The sequence below is a fragment of the Sparus aurata genome, chromosome 23, assembly GCF_900880675.1.
Source record: "Sparus aurata chromosome 23, fSpaAur1.1, whole genome shotgun sequence".
Taxonomy (NCBI): Eukaryota; Metazoa; Chordata; class Actinopteri; order Spariformes; family Sparidae; genus Sparus; species Sparus aurata.
Window position 1 is genome coordinate 2,156,796 of NC_044209.1, and position 15,093 is coordinate 2,171,888.

At 39.9% G+C, this 15,093-nt stretch overlaps 1 protein-coding gene across 7 annotated transcripts in view; it reads left to right on the forward strand.

The window, feature by feature from the left end:
• Positions 1-15,093, forward strand: part of LOC115575337 (potassium voltage-gated channel subfamily C member 1-like) — a 115,399-nt gene that overhangs the window by 88,770 nt on the left and 11,536 nt on the right. For 2 of the 7 annotated variants that reach the window (XM_030407319.1, XM_030407323.1), the window contains exon 5: positions 3,050-11,092. The exons of 1 other annotated variant lie outside the window; for it this stretch is intronic. In XM_030407319.1, the coding sequence (XP_030263179.1) occupies positions 3,050-3,201 (152 nt within the window). In that variant the 3' untranslated portion in view covers positions 3,202-11,092. Of the gene's footprint in view, positions 1-3,049; positions 11,093-15,035; positions 15,052-15,093 lie in introns of all 7 variants that reach the window. 4 more of the 7 variants (XM_030407320.1, XM_030407322.1, XM_030407327.1 and 1 more) reach the window with 4 other exon arrangements.

Below are 15,093 nucleotides of genomic sequence, written 5' to 3' on the forward strand. Positions count from 1 at the left end.
TCACCATTTATACACATATTCTTTATATATAGTCTATTCTACAAATAATCCACAACTATTATTCTGATATTACTGGCTGGATATATATTGGCTGTCTGTCTCTCTGTCTGCCTGCTCGTCTGTTGTCAGTGGACTCGGTCAGTCTGATTGGTCAGATGGTTGCTGAGCCACAGGTAGACGCTACTCCGGTGACGGTAGCTGAGATGAAAGGCAGTCATCTCAGTCAGTTTGCGTTCACTTACTCAGTTCACCCAGTACGTGTTTGTCTGAAATCCTCCTCACTGCAGCTCTGCATCAATATTTGGGGAATTATTAGGTCGACTTTAAAAAGTGAAATCTACAATTAATAAGCGGCCCAGATTACGTGCCAAATCACGGATCAACTTTGTTCGTTATACCACTATCTGGTCAGTTTACATTAGTGACAACAGCAAATTAGACAGAGAAAACTCGACATACACATACATCATGCACCTGAGCTTAAGGTTAGCTTACCTTGCATTCGCTGAACAGTTGAGGGTGATGGTCGTAAAGTGAAAGTAAGTAAATTGGATGAGTTGCCGCCCCAGGCAGCAACTTTTTTCTCGCAGCTCCTGCAGATAGGGCTGCCATCCTCGACCAGCTGTCCCTGAGCATTCTTATAATAACCAGAATACGCAACTTCAGATTTGGTTTCTCTGAAGACGGAAAAATGCCTTGAGGGCCGCGACTATCACGTCCTCCCTCCGCCATGTCTTCTTCACTACATAACAAGCACACGTTGCGCGCTGCACATGCGTATCTCACAAGTTGTCTACACCGTGGTTATCGACTGCTGCGTTTACCATTATAATTAAAACTTAAAAGGTAACCTACACCGTCGGGAATTTTACCATGGTTTACCCTGACACCGGTAACCGTTACATCCCTATTTCATATTTTGTTCTACGATATTAAAATACATCACTAAATACCTCACATTTGAGCTATAAAGTGTTAATGTGTATTTAAAAAAAAGGCAGTCGCTAACAAGTGTCTAAATGACACTACAGAGGTTGTCAGGGACATTGAATGTCATCACAGCATGTGGCCTCATCTACACACACGTCCATCTTTACAGGCCCACTTTAGTTACAAACTATTTTAACTCTGACTTTACAACTTGTACATGTGTATAGTATAGTATAGTATTGTATAGTAAGGAACTTAGTGGTGGTGACGTTGAGCTCATGTGACTGTGATGTACCCTAATGGTTTTTTTTGGTTTGTATTTTTTTACTTCTGCTGATTTAATTTACGCTTCAAAAATAATGAAAGTGGTGTTCATTGGTGAAGATTATCTTGCTGTTCTTGTGTTCAGTTATTTTCTCCCAGAATCCAAAATCCAAAGAAAATTGCAATAGGCCTTTTTGTTTAGGGAACCAGGGTAATGCTAAAACTCACATTAGTCCACAAAAATAAGTAATCGCTGCAGCTCTCTGTATCTCTCCCCTTATATTTGCTTCTTGTAGATATATCAACAACTTGGCATATGACAAGGATGTGTATATTGGAATTTCAAAACAGTGTTTTCATGTAATCATTCATCCACTAGAGACCTGGAGTGCCCTTTTTAAATAAAGCATTTCAAAAATGTAATTTTATGATTCGTTTATGTACAAAAGAAAGCATGTCAGCTGATATCATGCAAACTCATGAATCACAAATGTCTTCTTGGCCTAAAACATCCAGCTACATCGTCAGATTTAGTAGTCATGTCAGTATTCAAGTTTATGCAAAAGTTTTTTATTCATTATATGTAGGGAAACAAATGTTGCAACCAGTTGTCAGCCAGGTATAAATGACATATGTAATGTATAAACCATATTTCTCACTAATATAATCAACAGTACATGTGGAAAGGTCTCCATACACTTGCACGTCTTGCTATATCAACCAGTCCAGCCTCAGCTGTGTTTGTCTTTAGTGCTAATTACCACTATGAGCATGCTAACTGAGCATGAAAATGGTAAACATTACACCTGCTCAATATCATGTTAGAATTTAGCTCCACACAATACTTTAGCCAAATACAGCCTTACAGAGCTGCTGAGTATGGATGTGGACTTGTTCAATCTTAGCTTCTCAATAAGAAGAAGCACACAGCCTACCTGATACTAACCTTGGAGAGGGTTTTCTCTTCGGTCAGTGTGTCTGTCTGTCTTTCTGTCTAACTGACTGTTCCCTGTTAATATTGGCCTGTTGTCCCTACTGGCTAAAACACCTGGATTCTGAGATCAAATTTTCTTTTTTTTCTCTTTTTCTTTTTTACAGATTGAGTGTTAACATGCAGGATTGTGTATATTTCCTACTGTGCTCAGCTCCAGATGATTTACCCACTTGAGTTGCTCTGAGTTTCCCAAAAATCAATTAACCACAGGCTGGCTGTGTTTCTTGTTTCTGAACAAAAGCACTGTTGTGCTCTTGGGAATCTCAGGAGGTAGTCCAGTGGGCATACAAGAACAGAAATATTATGAGATGCAGATCAAGGGTTTCTATGCATGTCCATTGGACTAGTGCATCCCACCCCCACACCCCTTAACAGTTGATGTTGGTGCTGCAGAGTGCCACCCCTAGGTGTCTAAGGGATATTGTGGCAACTGATTTTCGTAACCAATATTCCTGTTTTGTCCTGTCCCTGTCTGTCTGTCCATCTGTTTGTCCCTCCGTCCATCTGTCTGTCTGTCTGTCTGTCTGTCTGTCTTTTTCTAACTTCCTCCTTTGGTCTAAAATATTTTACTTGATTTGGGCTGGTTTTTGTCTTGAGTTATTTACCTTTTTTTTCAACTTTGTTTCATTTACAAATGCTTGTAACTGTAACAAATGGTTTATATTTGCTATTTCTGATGTGCAATGCTGTCATAACATAAATGAATTTATCATGACATTACCTAAAAATGTGCATTTCCAATCCAATAACACATTCCTCACCTCTCATCTTTTGACCATATCATGAAAACATTAATGCTGACCCTTTATAACCCCCACTCTAACCTCTGCCCTCTCACCTCTGCTTGTCATCTTCATGTAGCCACGGGTTATGAGAAGTCACGCAGCCTCAATAATATCTCCGGGATGACGGGCGCCCCGCTGCGTCTCACCCCCATCACCAACTCCACTTTTGAGCCCTTCGAGCCGCCTGGCCTTAGGCGATGTCACTCCCCCATTCCCTCCATCTTGTAGCATAGCCGACAAGGAGACACAACAAAATGTCAACAACAACAGCAACAACAACAAAAAAAGTTTTTCAATTTTTTTTATTTATTTGATTCGATTTTTTGTCTGGGGAACGTGAAAGAAACAAACATGAAAGGAGTGTTTCATGGACATTTAATTCATCTTTGCTGCTCTTTCATTACCATTACTCACATGTTTTCGTCTTGATAGAAACAACAATAATTTAGAGTCCATCTAGGCACTAGAGGGTCCTATTTTAAAACCACAATATAGCTAATTCTTACTGATTAAGATGAGATAGATGCTTAAGCAAATGTATTTTAAAATACACAAACACACACTAACACACCTGCCTTACTAACAGGGATATAGTCTAGGTTAGTTTAGACTGATATGATAGTTGAGTTAGTTTACCTCCCTGTGCTACTTCTTGCCTGTATCTTGACTGCACTTGCACTTCAATGCTTTAAAAACTGATACTTAAGAGTAGCTATTAATAAGAGACTTCTCTAATATAAGCCTCTGAATGCACACATTCACACACAGAAATATTACTGCAGCATGCATGTTTTTACTCATAAGAATCTCCACAATAAGAACATACACTAATCCTAGTAGATTGAAAAAACAAAGACATTTTATCTCTAAAAAAGGAAATATCCCAAACTGTAGCACCTCTGCACCTTTGAAAAAAGCCATATCGGCTGTAGATGTTCAGTTCTCCGTGTTACATTTATGTAAAACAACCCCTCTTACACACATGTGCAAACATGCACATGCATCAACACCCGGACACATGGTTTTCTCTCAGTGAAAACCTTTAGTACAAGGAGACAGGAGACAGGGAGTTCATTAGCTCTATAAGCAACTTATACAAGCAGCGGCATCCCCTCCTACTTCTCCTTCTTTGACCCTGCAGACTCTGCTAAGACCCTAAACACTCTGCTACAACACTCACAGGATGTACTGCAGGAGGACTGGATGACAAATTATTTTTCATACCGTGAACGGCAGGGGAACAGGTGTGAATAAGCGTGGATGTCTTTGTCAGGGTGGGATGGCGGTCATAGGACAGTGGTTCCCAATCAGGAGCTGCAAGATAAACCCAATGCAGTTGAGAGATGATTTAAACGAGATAAAATGAGATAACATGTCTATCGAAAAAACATCAACTTGTGCTTTTGTATCTTTGACTTTTGGCATTCCAGGCCCCTTAAGCTTTTCAACTTAAGCAACTCTACTTACAGAGGCATACTGTAAATTCTCAGATGGTTAGCTTAATTTATATCTGCAAAATAAAATGTGAATTATTATGCATCTGGTTCTTGGGCTGGCACAATGAGATGATGTCATTGAAGGGGAATTGTAGTACTTTCAAACCTGGGCCCTATGTTTACATATTTTTGTGTAAATGATTAATACGTACCAAAAGTTTTAGAGTCAGTCCAAGTCTTGCCCAATAAGTGTCACTCTGAAATCGGGCCGGGTGAGTTCTTGTTCCATGTAGATTCTCAAACTTAGTCAAAGTTTCAGCCATGACTTTGGAACTACATTCTTGCCAGTAGTTCCTCTAGGAACTCCTCTCTCAACATCCGGCTTACATTTCCACTGTCGTCTCCCTGCACCAACTCTATTCCCGCCAGATTTCAGAGCAAGACTTGTGTTTCTTGCCACACAAAGGATCTCACAAAAGGCCTGTCTCCAAAAGAATTGTTTCCACAGTCTTGTCAGACACAACAACAGCATCCTTAGCCTGTCAGGTACATAAACAAGCACTTGACAGTCGAAATTGCCACAAAGGATAACATTGCAGCCACTGCAGCTATGTTGTGTAAGTTTTGATGAAATACAGGACATATCCAAAACATTTGGTAAGTATGGATTATTTATGTGCCAAAACATGTGAATGTAGGGCCCGGGTGTAAAAATACTGGAATTCCCCCTCCAGTCAAAGCTCAAACAATGGAAATATTAAGAGCAGTCCTGTATTTCATTGTGCTACACATGATGGCAAAAGATTAGATGTTTTTTTTTGTCCACTAGGGAACTTCATTTTGTTCAGGTCAGTCAAGACAGTAATATACAAAAAAAGTAAACAATATCAGTATAACAGTGATATATGATAATGATATAACAATATCATCATAATTGAAGACAAGCATTGAAGATAAGGATTTTAGAAACAAATCAGTATCTGAACCAGCCCCCAACCTTTTTACAGGCTGAGAAGGGAATCACTGTCAAATGCTGATAGAGGATGCTGTAATTAAGGGATAAACGCAGAGTTGCTATTGGCTGAGCTGTAACTTGATTAACACTGTAGAGCTGGGGCATGAAACATATTTTATAGAATGAATAGACATGAGCAGCTATAGAAAAATGAAAAAGGTCATTTGAAACTGTAGTGAAAGGGTCTGATATTTACCACACCATCACTCCACACCTGCTCTCCATGTGTTCTCACCTGGGCTCTCAGCAAAAGGCTGCGCGGCAAAGCCAGAAGTAAGGGATGACCACTTCTGTTTTCTTTGTCGTGCTTTCATTCAGTCATTAGCTAAGGTTTAAGGGAACAGTACAATGGAAGCTTACTTGTGTTCTTTCCAAAGGCGAGATGAGACATTTCATACGACTCTTACGTCTGTACTCTCATGTTAAGTATATTGCTAGACTCTGAACTCAGGTACCCTAGCTTAGTATTGAGACGAGAAGCTGAGGGAAACACTTGATGTGGCTTGATGCTGTTAAAGCGCTGAAACTGTGAACACACTCCAGGGTCTTGCCAGGTTTTACCACCATCATATCTTTACAGCGCAAACAAGCAGAGCGGGGTTAGCTCTCTCCCCCTGATTCAAGTCTTATGCTAAGCTTGGCAAACCACCTCCCAACCTCAGCTGAGACTGATATTAATCATTTTAAGCAAAAGAAAGCAAATTGGCAAACTTCCAGTAAAACTATTCCTTTGATGTGGCGGGGTGATTGGTTTCCTCTTTATCTGGAAAACGTTTGGGACATGGCAGCTCAGCCTCAGTGTGAGAAGTATGGTTTCCCTCAAGTCTGAGTTCATCCCGTCACTATCACCACCACCACCACCACCATCATCACCGCCAACAGCGTTTCTACTTGCACTAACTCCAGTGTGACTCAGCAGCCAGTGGCAATATTTTTAGTTTTCTCCCTTTTTGGCTTCTCTTTCTTTCCCTGTTTTTGCCCCTCTTGAACCCCCCAACGCTCCTTCCCCCTCTCCCTCCTCTTCTGTCTGTCCATCTCTTCCTTGTTTTGGCTGCGGCCACTCAGTAGGAGGCACCGTGAACGGCTACTGGAGCGACAGCCCATGGTAGAGAAAGAGCGGACGACAAACGCCGTATGGGAAGAAGAGAGGGAACAAGACAAAAGAGACAGCATACAGACATAGAAATATGCAATGTAGATAAATGAGACAGCGGTGGTTGGATCTGTGCGTTTCTGTTCAAATATGTTGTATCTATAGCACACATGACAAGTGTGCACATGGTTGTTTGTATGTGCATTTGTATGTGTGTGTGTGCCCAGACCTGCATCTACCTCTGTAATAAGATGCACAAATATCAACTTGGAAAAATTAATTATTCTTTCCCTCCAGTTTGGATGTTTAATAATTTCAATCTGTGTGTGATCACATAATAATGTCACCTTTATGTCAGTGAGTGTGCTTTTGTTTTCAACAGTTCCTTTGCTCTAAAATATAAATGTTGTTTACTTTTTGCTTTAAGCTGATTTTTCAGATGTTGCAGATATGTATTTGATTTCTCAACTAGTGTTTATTGTTGTAGACAGTAATCATGTGTCTGTTGGTTAGGTTTTATATCTGTTGAAATCCCTTGTCCTCATCTGTCGTTCTCACCTCCCATCCGAAATTAACAGAGATTTAACATTCCTTTGGATTTGCATTCGATTCCCAAAAGAGAAAAACTATTACTAACTACTCAGTGAACATACAGTAGAGTCTGTTAAGTTAAGAATATCCTTGGACAAGAGCCACTTAAATGTGCAAAGGAAGTTTATCAAGCTCTGTTTGTCTCTTGGATCCTGCTAAAAAGGGAAATGAGCTTAGGATATTCCTTTTTTAAGAGGAAAAAGCTGTTTCAGTGCTCTGAAGTCCTTGGACCTTTTTGCATTCAAGCTTAGAGTTTTGGGAGGTGAGATCGCTAAATGACTTGTATGATTAGCAGATAATCGTGTATCTAAAGAATTAGTTTAACGTTCTGGGAAAAACACTCACTCCCTTTCTTGCTGCGAGTGAGATGAGATAATCTCTATCAATTTCACATCTGTGTCCAGCCTGTTCTCACTCCCAATGCATCAAATACAGCAGCCTGGTCATTTGGAGTTTAGCAACCCCGCTAGCATCACCTTTCATGAGCCCCTCCCGTGTAGGAGTTCAAAGACCACGAAAAATCAGAATAGTGGGTTGGTGAGGTCCCTCCGGAGGGCAGGGCTCGCATTACCTTGGTGACGAGTCAAGAGTGATTTACTTTTTAATGTATGTCACTGAAGTAAGTTAACATAAATCAGGGTTATTTGTTACGTCACGTACATTGGATATACAATGTCACACGACAAGACATAATTCTATTAACCAATAGTATATTTTGAACAACCTCACAATATTGAATATGTATGTTTACAGTTGCTAGCTACCATGCTAGATGTTCCCCTGCTTCCAGTCTTTAAATGCCTCCTGGCTCTGGATATGTATTACACAGGCATGAGGTTTATACTGATTACATATCTCACTCTCCGAAAGAAACTGTATTAGAAATGTTCCCAAATTATCAAGCTATTCTTTTAACCTTAGGTGACCATATAGGGTTAACCGTTTCATAGTCAAAGTCCAACTGAATACTAATTGATGTATGAATGGATGATTTTCAGATTTCAATCTAGTGGGAAATCAGGATTTAACTCCTAGTTGGGATTTTCTTTTTTTTGACACACACACACACACACACACACACACACACACACACACATACATAGATGTATACACACACTCCGGTATTTCTACTGAACTTGTCTGTTGTTTCTCACCATTTCATTTTCACGTACTTTCCTCTCCCTTCCCAACGTCCACTTGTTTGGAGTGTGTCCGTCACCTTTCCCTAAGCCACTGCTGATTGGTCGCTTTTGTCATGATGATGTACATATGTAAAGTTTGTGTCGTAGATGAATCTGCATGGGTTCCCATCGCAAGCAATAAGGAAACTGATATGACTTATGATGTGAGGAGGTTTGATAAGATTTTAGTCTCAAGCTTAATGAATGTGTATATAATATTTAGAATACTAAGAGTGTGTATGGATGTGTGTGTTTAGACGCAAACGTATGCACTAACAAAGCATGTAGGACAAAAAATCTTCTCCTCTATGAATGCAAGAGGTGGGACACGCTGAAATTATGCATGCCAAAATGCTATGATGCTATTGGTCGAAAGAGACCAAGTTAGGTACTGTAATGGGCCTGGGTGGGGGTGGGAAAGTTTATTTTTGCAGGATGGGGAGGGGTAATGTTTCTAGTAGGTCTTGTATAGCTGCTTTCTTATTGATCTTGAGAGACTTATGATAAGATAAACATTTAACAATCGTAGCTTATGATTTTTTTCTCCTTTCTTTTGCCTCTTTTCACAGAGAACTGTTCTGAAAGCCCCGTGCTTATCAGATATATGCAAAAAGAAGCAGTAACTGTGAACTAATGCTAGGACATGAAAAAAAATCCAGCTTCTTCCATCATTGTCTCAACTCCTCTTCTGCAAGAGAGAGAAGAGACCATTCTCCTCCCAAGATACCTCCTTACCAAAATGTCCCTGTCCATTGTTTTGTTCATCTGCTTTTCATTGCGTTTCTTACTTCACCCTGTCCATGTCTCGTTCCATTTCTTTCTGTCCAGTGCTGTAATCTACACTTGCAGTTAAGCTGCAGTGAGTTCAGAAGAAGGATACCTCTTCAATGTGAGAATGCACATATTCAATGCAACCTCCCACAAAGGACAAGGATCAGGACCAGACTAATCTGCCAGGGGGCCAAAACTGAACTGCAGATCTTTTATGAGCAACCCCACCCTACTTCTACTACTTCTCTATGTGTGTTTGATCAAACCTTCATTGAATGCACATTAATTTAAGAATACCCAGTTAAGCATGATGCAGTGTTGGTCTGATATAAATGATCGTGATTATAAGACACTGCCCATTTTCAGACACCATTTTTGTTGAACAGCTTTTTAAAGATATGAAACACATGTTTGTCCAAGAAGCAGAGAATCCCTATCCTTTCCAATGGTAAACATAATAATGCTTTATTCAAAAACAAATGTAAATCTCTTGTATATCAATCACAGCATCATGAAATTATCAGGAAAGTAAATTTGTTCAGCAATGACGTCAGAGGACACAAACTCTTTTCACTTTTGTCTCTATTCCCCAGACAAAATTGTACACTAGATGCAGTGGTGCACCTAACTCTTTCATCCAGGTGTACCAGCACCTAATTTAGGGGCACCCAATAAAATGTTTTAATTGTAATAATTGTTAACAGGAATTAGGTTGCAGATACATTTCTTTCTTCATTTAAATGAAGTAGAGTTTAAAGCAGTCTGACCTGCTGAAAATCATTTACACTGGTGTGACCAATAAAAATGGGCGCATGTGTGACCAAAACAGATGGACTCTGCAGCCTAACAATCTAAATTTAACACAAGGTTTTGCAGAATCCTCCAATATGACCACGTTCTTCTCTGGCCACAGGCTTGATTGTGCTTTAGTGGGGTTTGTTTCCCCCAATATTTGCAATCAATCAGATCATCATTTAATAATTACAACACAGCTGAATCTGGTGCCTTTGGGTCCCTGAGGGTCTGGGGTAGTTGCCAGCTTTGCTCGGGGCTAATTCATGACAGGAGCAACACCCTAATTTGGCCACAATGACTTAAATTCAAAATTTTGGAGAGTCTGCACTAGACTCAGACCAGCTATAGAAAGTGTGCAGCAACATCCAAAACTTAGGACTTAAATCTTATGGGCCTCATACCAGCTAAACAATTTAAGCAAGCTGATGTATTATTTTTCTACAGTTGATCTGGACAGATCTTTGAAGAGTTTGTGTTTAATAAGACACCATACTGCAGAAGGACCCCAAAGTCAAAGTTTTTAATTCAAATTTCTGCTGGTTCTTTAGCTTCTTCCCCTTGTTGCCAGCATCGCTCTCCTTTCCATCCTTTCACAACTCAGGTATCTCTTTCTCAATCTCTCTTTGCCCCTGACCCCCCATCCCTGTATTCCTGTTCAGCCATGTTCCCTCAAAGATGTATTGTATGTCTGAAAAAATGGAAAGATAAGAAAAAAAACATGCTTTTCCTCTTTTCTGTGCTCTGTTTTGTGGCTCTTGCGCCCCTCCTTCAAAATGCTATTTTGCTTTTCTTGTCCAACTGTTTCCTGTCTTCTCCTTGTGCCGTCCCTTGTCTCTCCACACACTCCCAATAACTGTGTCCCTCTTTCTGTGAGACTTTGAACCCACAACACCATCCATGCCCTCATACTGAAGTCTCTGACAGCAAAAACCAAAAAGGAATTGACTGAAATTGGAGCACCTTCGCACATGAGAATAAAACGATTTGGCCAAACACTGGATTTCACCAAGGAGAAAGACAGGAACGGACATTTAAATGAATGAAAAAGACTGATGATGATGTAGATGGGGAGGAGGGGAGAAATGCTCTGAGTGGAACGATGTGTTCTGAGTGGATTGTCAGTCAAGAAGCATCAGAGGGAGGAAATGGAGGAGAAAAAGGTTTTGGGAAGACAGAAAAGTGTGGTGATGATAAGGAGGAGGAGGAAAAACAGAAAGAAGCAAAATCACTTCTCCATGTAAGAATGTGTATTTCACTGGTGTTCCTATGCACCGTTTTACTCCTTGTGTTGTGTTTCTTCACCTGTTTGTGGTTCTGTGTTGGTGTGACATTTTGTTTTACATTCTATGTGTTTTTCGTGTTGTGTGCCGCACCCTGTTTCCTTACCTTTTTTTTTGTGTAGCCTTTGTGTGCACCACACCTGGGTCAAACAGCCTGTACAAAAGCTACGCACGGCTTGTTTAACCCCCACACGTGCAGAAAAATGTGGAGTTTGTCATTCAGGCATACACAAACTGCACAAGGGTATAACAAAAAAGAAAGAAAAGGAAATGAAATGACCTGATGCAGCAAGCCGTGTCTGTCTGATGGAAGTGGGATCAATCAATTTGTTATTTGGCCAAGGTCTGGTCTGCATATGTGCAGGACACACCAACTGAGATGTTCCACTCTCAGTTATTGGTCTGGACGTTCACCCAGTCCTGGTTGGTTGCAGTCCTCTGGTTTGAACTTTGACCTCTGACATCTTTTGATTTCATTCCATGACCACGATGTCTTGTGGTCTCATCAGCTACTTAATTAGTGTCCAAAGATTTGTTATATCAGAGGACTGAGCAGCCCCCCAAGGACTTCTGCAGGTTGTCTGTGTGTGTGAGATTTAGAGACAGAGAGAAATGCTAATGTGTGTGTGTCACATTCAAACTCTATGTTCTTGGTGTACTTGCATGTCAGCTGGGCCGGTCAAGCTTTGTAGTGACGTGTCTTTTCTTTGCTTCAGTGGTGTGTTTGGCCTATCATTTCCTTGCCTAAGTGCACAGTATTATGTTGCTGCAGTTTCCATTAGTACTGACAACTTTTTGCATTGAGAACCACTGGAAACTACACGGTAGACTAGGAACACTCAGTCTGCCATTGTAGAAGTCTTTGAATTTCCACATTCTTCTGTTTGGAAAGTCGTGCTGCAGTATTTAAAAAAAGGTTTCTACAATGGCTAACACTGTCAATCTCATATAGAACATTAAATCAACTCAACTCCCATTGCCTCTTTGCCAACAGCATCTCCGGGATTCAGAGTGTTGACATTAAAACACTGGACAAACCAGTGTATTGAGATTGGTCTTTGGCAACCCTGCCGTTTTCTCACTTTCTGTTTTGTCTTAAAACTTCCGGTTACCTTTGCTGGCTAAAGTAATTATACAAGTAGTCACAGTCACAGTGCTGATCACAGAGCCAGCTACACAAAGTTAGCAAGGTTGCATGACCTCACAACACCAAATCTACCACAGCAGTCCAATTATTAGAATAAATGTTATCAATGTACATCAATTTCGTCTAACCATGGATATGTTGAAACTTTACATTTCTTTAGGTTTTCAATCTGATTCAGTGACAATGCTGTGCTTATTGTCTAGTAAGGTGTAGGCACACAAACCCCTTGGTAAGGGTGAGGAAAACATCATGTATTTGCTCAAAATACCTATCTGGTTTAGTCATCACAAACACAGCTTGAGATTACCCAATGTTACATGAAAAATATCCAGTGGCCTCACATAGATGTTGAAGCGCAGACCCGAACTGCCAACATTGATCCAGGAAACTGGGCTGATCCCAGATAAGTAATGTCATGTTATTTGCTGTTAACTAGCTTACAACTGTGTAACATGATATACAGTATATGTATTGATGGTATAATTTTGAATAATGAGCTAGTTATACAATAATAAGCCAAGTCATGGAAAGTTAACCAGAAGAGTCTCCTGTGTGACTCTGTATGTTGGAAATAGAATTTTGTGTGAACACAGATTGGCCACAATCAGACAACTAGTGTTAGAATATCATATGCTGTATACACTCTGACCAGTCACTGTGACTATTATAACAGAACCATGACCAGCTGATCCAATTAGTGCTGCTATGTAAACAGCAGTTGGTGTTCACCAAACTGTTGTAGACCCTCAGAAATGTTTTAAATGTGTAGTCACAAAGTGATCACAAGCAGCAGAAGTTAATCTGCATAGTGCAACACAGCTCCATTGGCCTATGTAGACAGGAAGTTTAAAGACAAAAGAAAGTAGTAAAAGCAGTTGACTTTTTGGTTGCTGACAGGCATAAAGTCAATTTAACCATATTATGTTATTAAATTATTATTTCTGCAATACATTAGACAGAAATAAATGTTCCAGCCCAACAAGATGTTATGGTTTTTTTGGGAGCTTTCAACTGCATCTCACAGTCCTCAACAGCAGATGGAGTTTGCTCAGTCATCATCACGTGTCAGTGGAAGTACTCAGACCTTTTTATTGGGTTAGAGTACGAATAACACAATGTAAAAATTCTCTGAACAAACCTTGAACAATTACTTGAATAAACCATCTCAGTGGTTGTAAGGGAAAACAATTTGGTTAATGGAGTAAGAAATCCCCAAGTGAAGTACAATACCTCAGACCTATGCTTAGTATTGCATTTAATATGATTGCAGCCGTAGGACAACTTCACCTGATGAAGGCCGTGATACGTGGTTGAAAGCTCCAGAAAAGATACTAAATAGAGTTAAGTTGGTTTTGTTAAACGTCACAAAATTATACAAATTTCTATTGCCTCCAATACAATACAAAAAGTAATTATACCGAGTCTTGATGCTTTTGGGAAACAGGTCAATGCCTGATGTGGTTCCACAATGAACCTCAGAAATATATTTTAACCTCAGTAGAGGGAATGGAAATCATAACAACTGAATGAATGCTGAAATTAGATTTTTCTGTGATGGTGGGTAAAATAATTGCCAATTTTGCTAAGTTTACCTCTTGAAAATCTCCTGAATTTGTGGCTTCTCATAATTCTATAGGTCAAAACGGTCCCTAATCAGTTGTACAATGTGAATCTTCAAGAGAGTAAATCTTATCGGCCAATACTGAGAGAACAGGATTGGGCTGCACCAGCTAAATTCGTCACTAAATTCTCAGTAACAGCTTGCTTAAAAGAATGAAAGCATACATGAAAAAATACAGTAAGTCCCTCCAGGAATCCGGAATTTACCGCAGATTTCTCGGCCGTCCGCGGATTCAAAGACCCTCCGCGGAATATCACATTTTGCATGTAGTTTTCATCCCGGCCGCTAGATGTCGCTGTCAGATAGACTGGGCTCTAGACTCACAGTAGAAGTACACGTTGATAATGAAAATAACTTAATTATCAACGTGCAGTGAAGCGACAGACTCAAGTTTCCATCCACCAGGTGAGTGAAGAACACCTGAATCATCGTCAAACAAACGTGTCGCAGCTCTGACTGTACAGTCACAGTTTGAGCTGCTGTCGAGCTCGTGTTAATCACACGCTGTCAATCACTCCACCGCAGGAAGGCTGACTCAGGTGTGTAGAGAAATGTTCTGACGAGCAGCTCAGTCTGGTTTTGTGTTCACTGACACCAGCTCCCCTGCAGTGACACCAGAACTTAAGAGGAACTGCTAGTTTCACTGCTAGTTCCTAAACCTTCACCCATAGTTTGGTGAAAAGTTTTACACTTTTTATGTTGCAAATAAATCTGCCCAACAGGGACACAGAAAATGTTGATATTGATTATTTTAAAACCAGTAATAGTAGGTTCCACAATGTTTTACATTGTTCTGGTATTGCAATTAATTTCATAAGAGAATACTTAATTCATTATTACATTAAAAAAGTATGTTTTTTAAAAGAAAGTATGTTTTTTTTAATGTTCGCGGAATTTTAACTTTCAAGCCGCGTAATCAAGAATTGCTCTCCGCAGAATCAAAATTCCTCTCCGCGTTATTTAAACTTTTTCTCTGCAGATTCCTGGGGGGACTATACAGTATATGTTTCACTTATTATTCACACATTTTATAACGAGTGGAAATTATGAGATATGATAAGAGAAATCACTTAAGATCTTGATTATCAACAGGATTATAAAACAGAGTTTCATTGGCACTCCATTTTTACAGGTCTGAAATTTTTTCGGTAAGTAGTCTGTAATTACAGAGTTACATATTTGAAATGTCG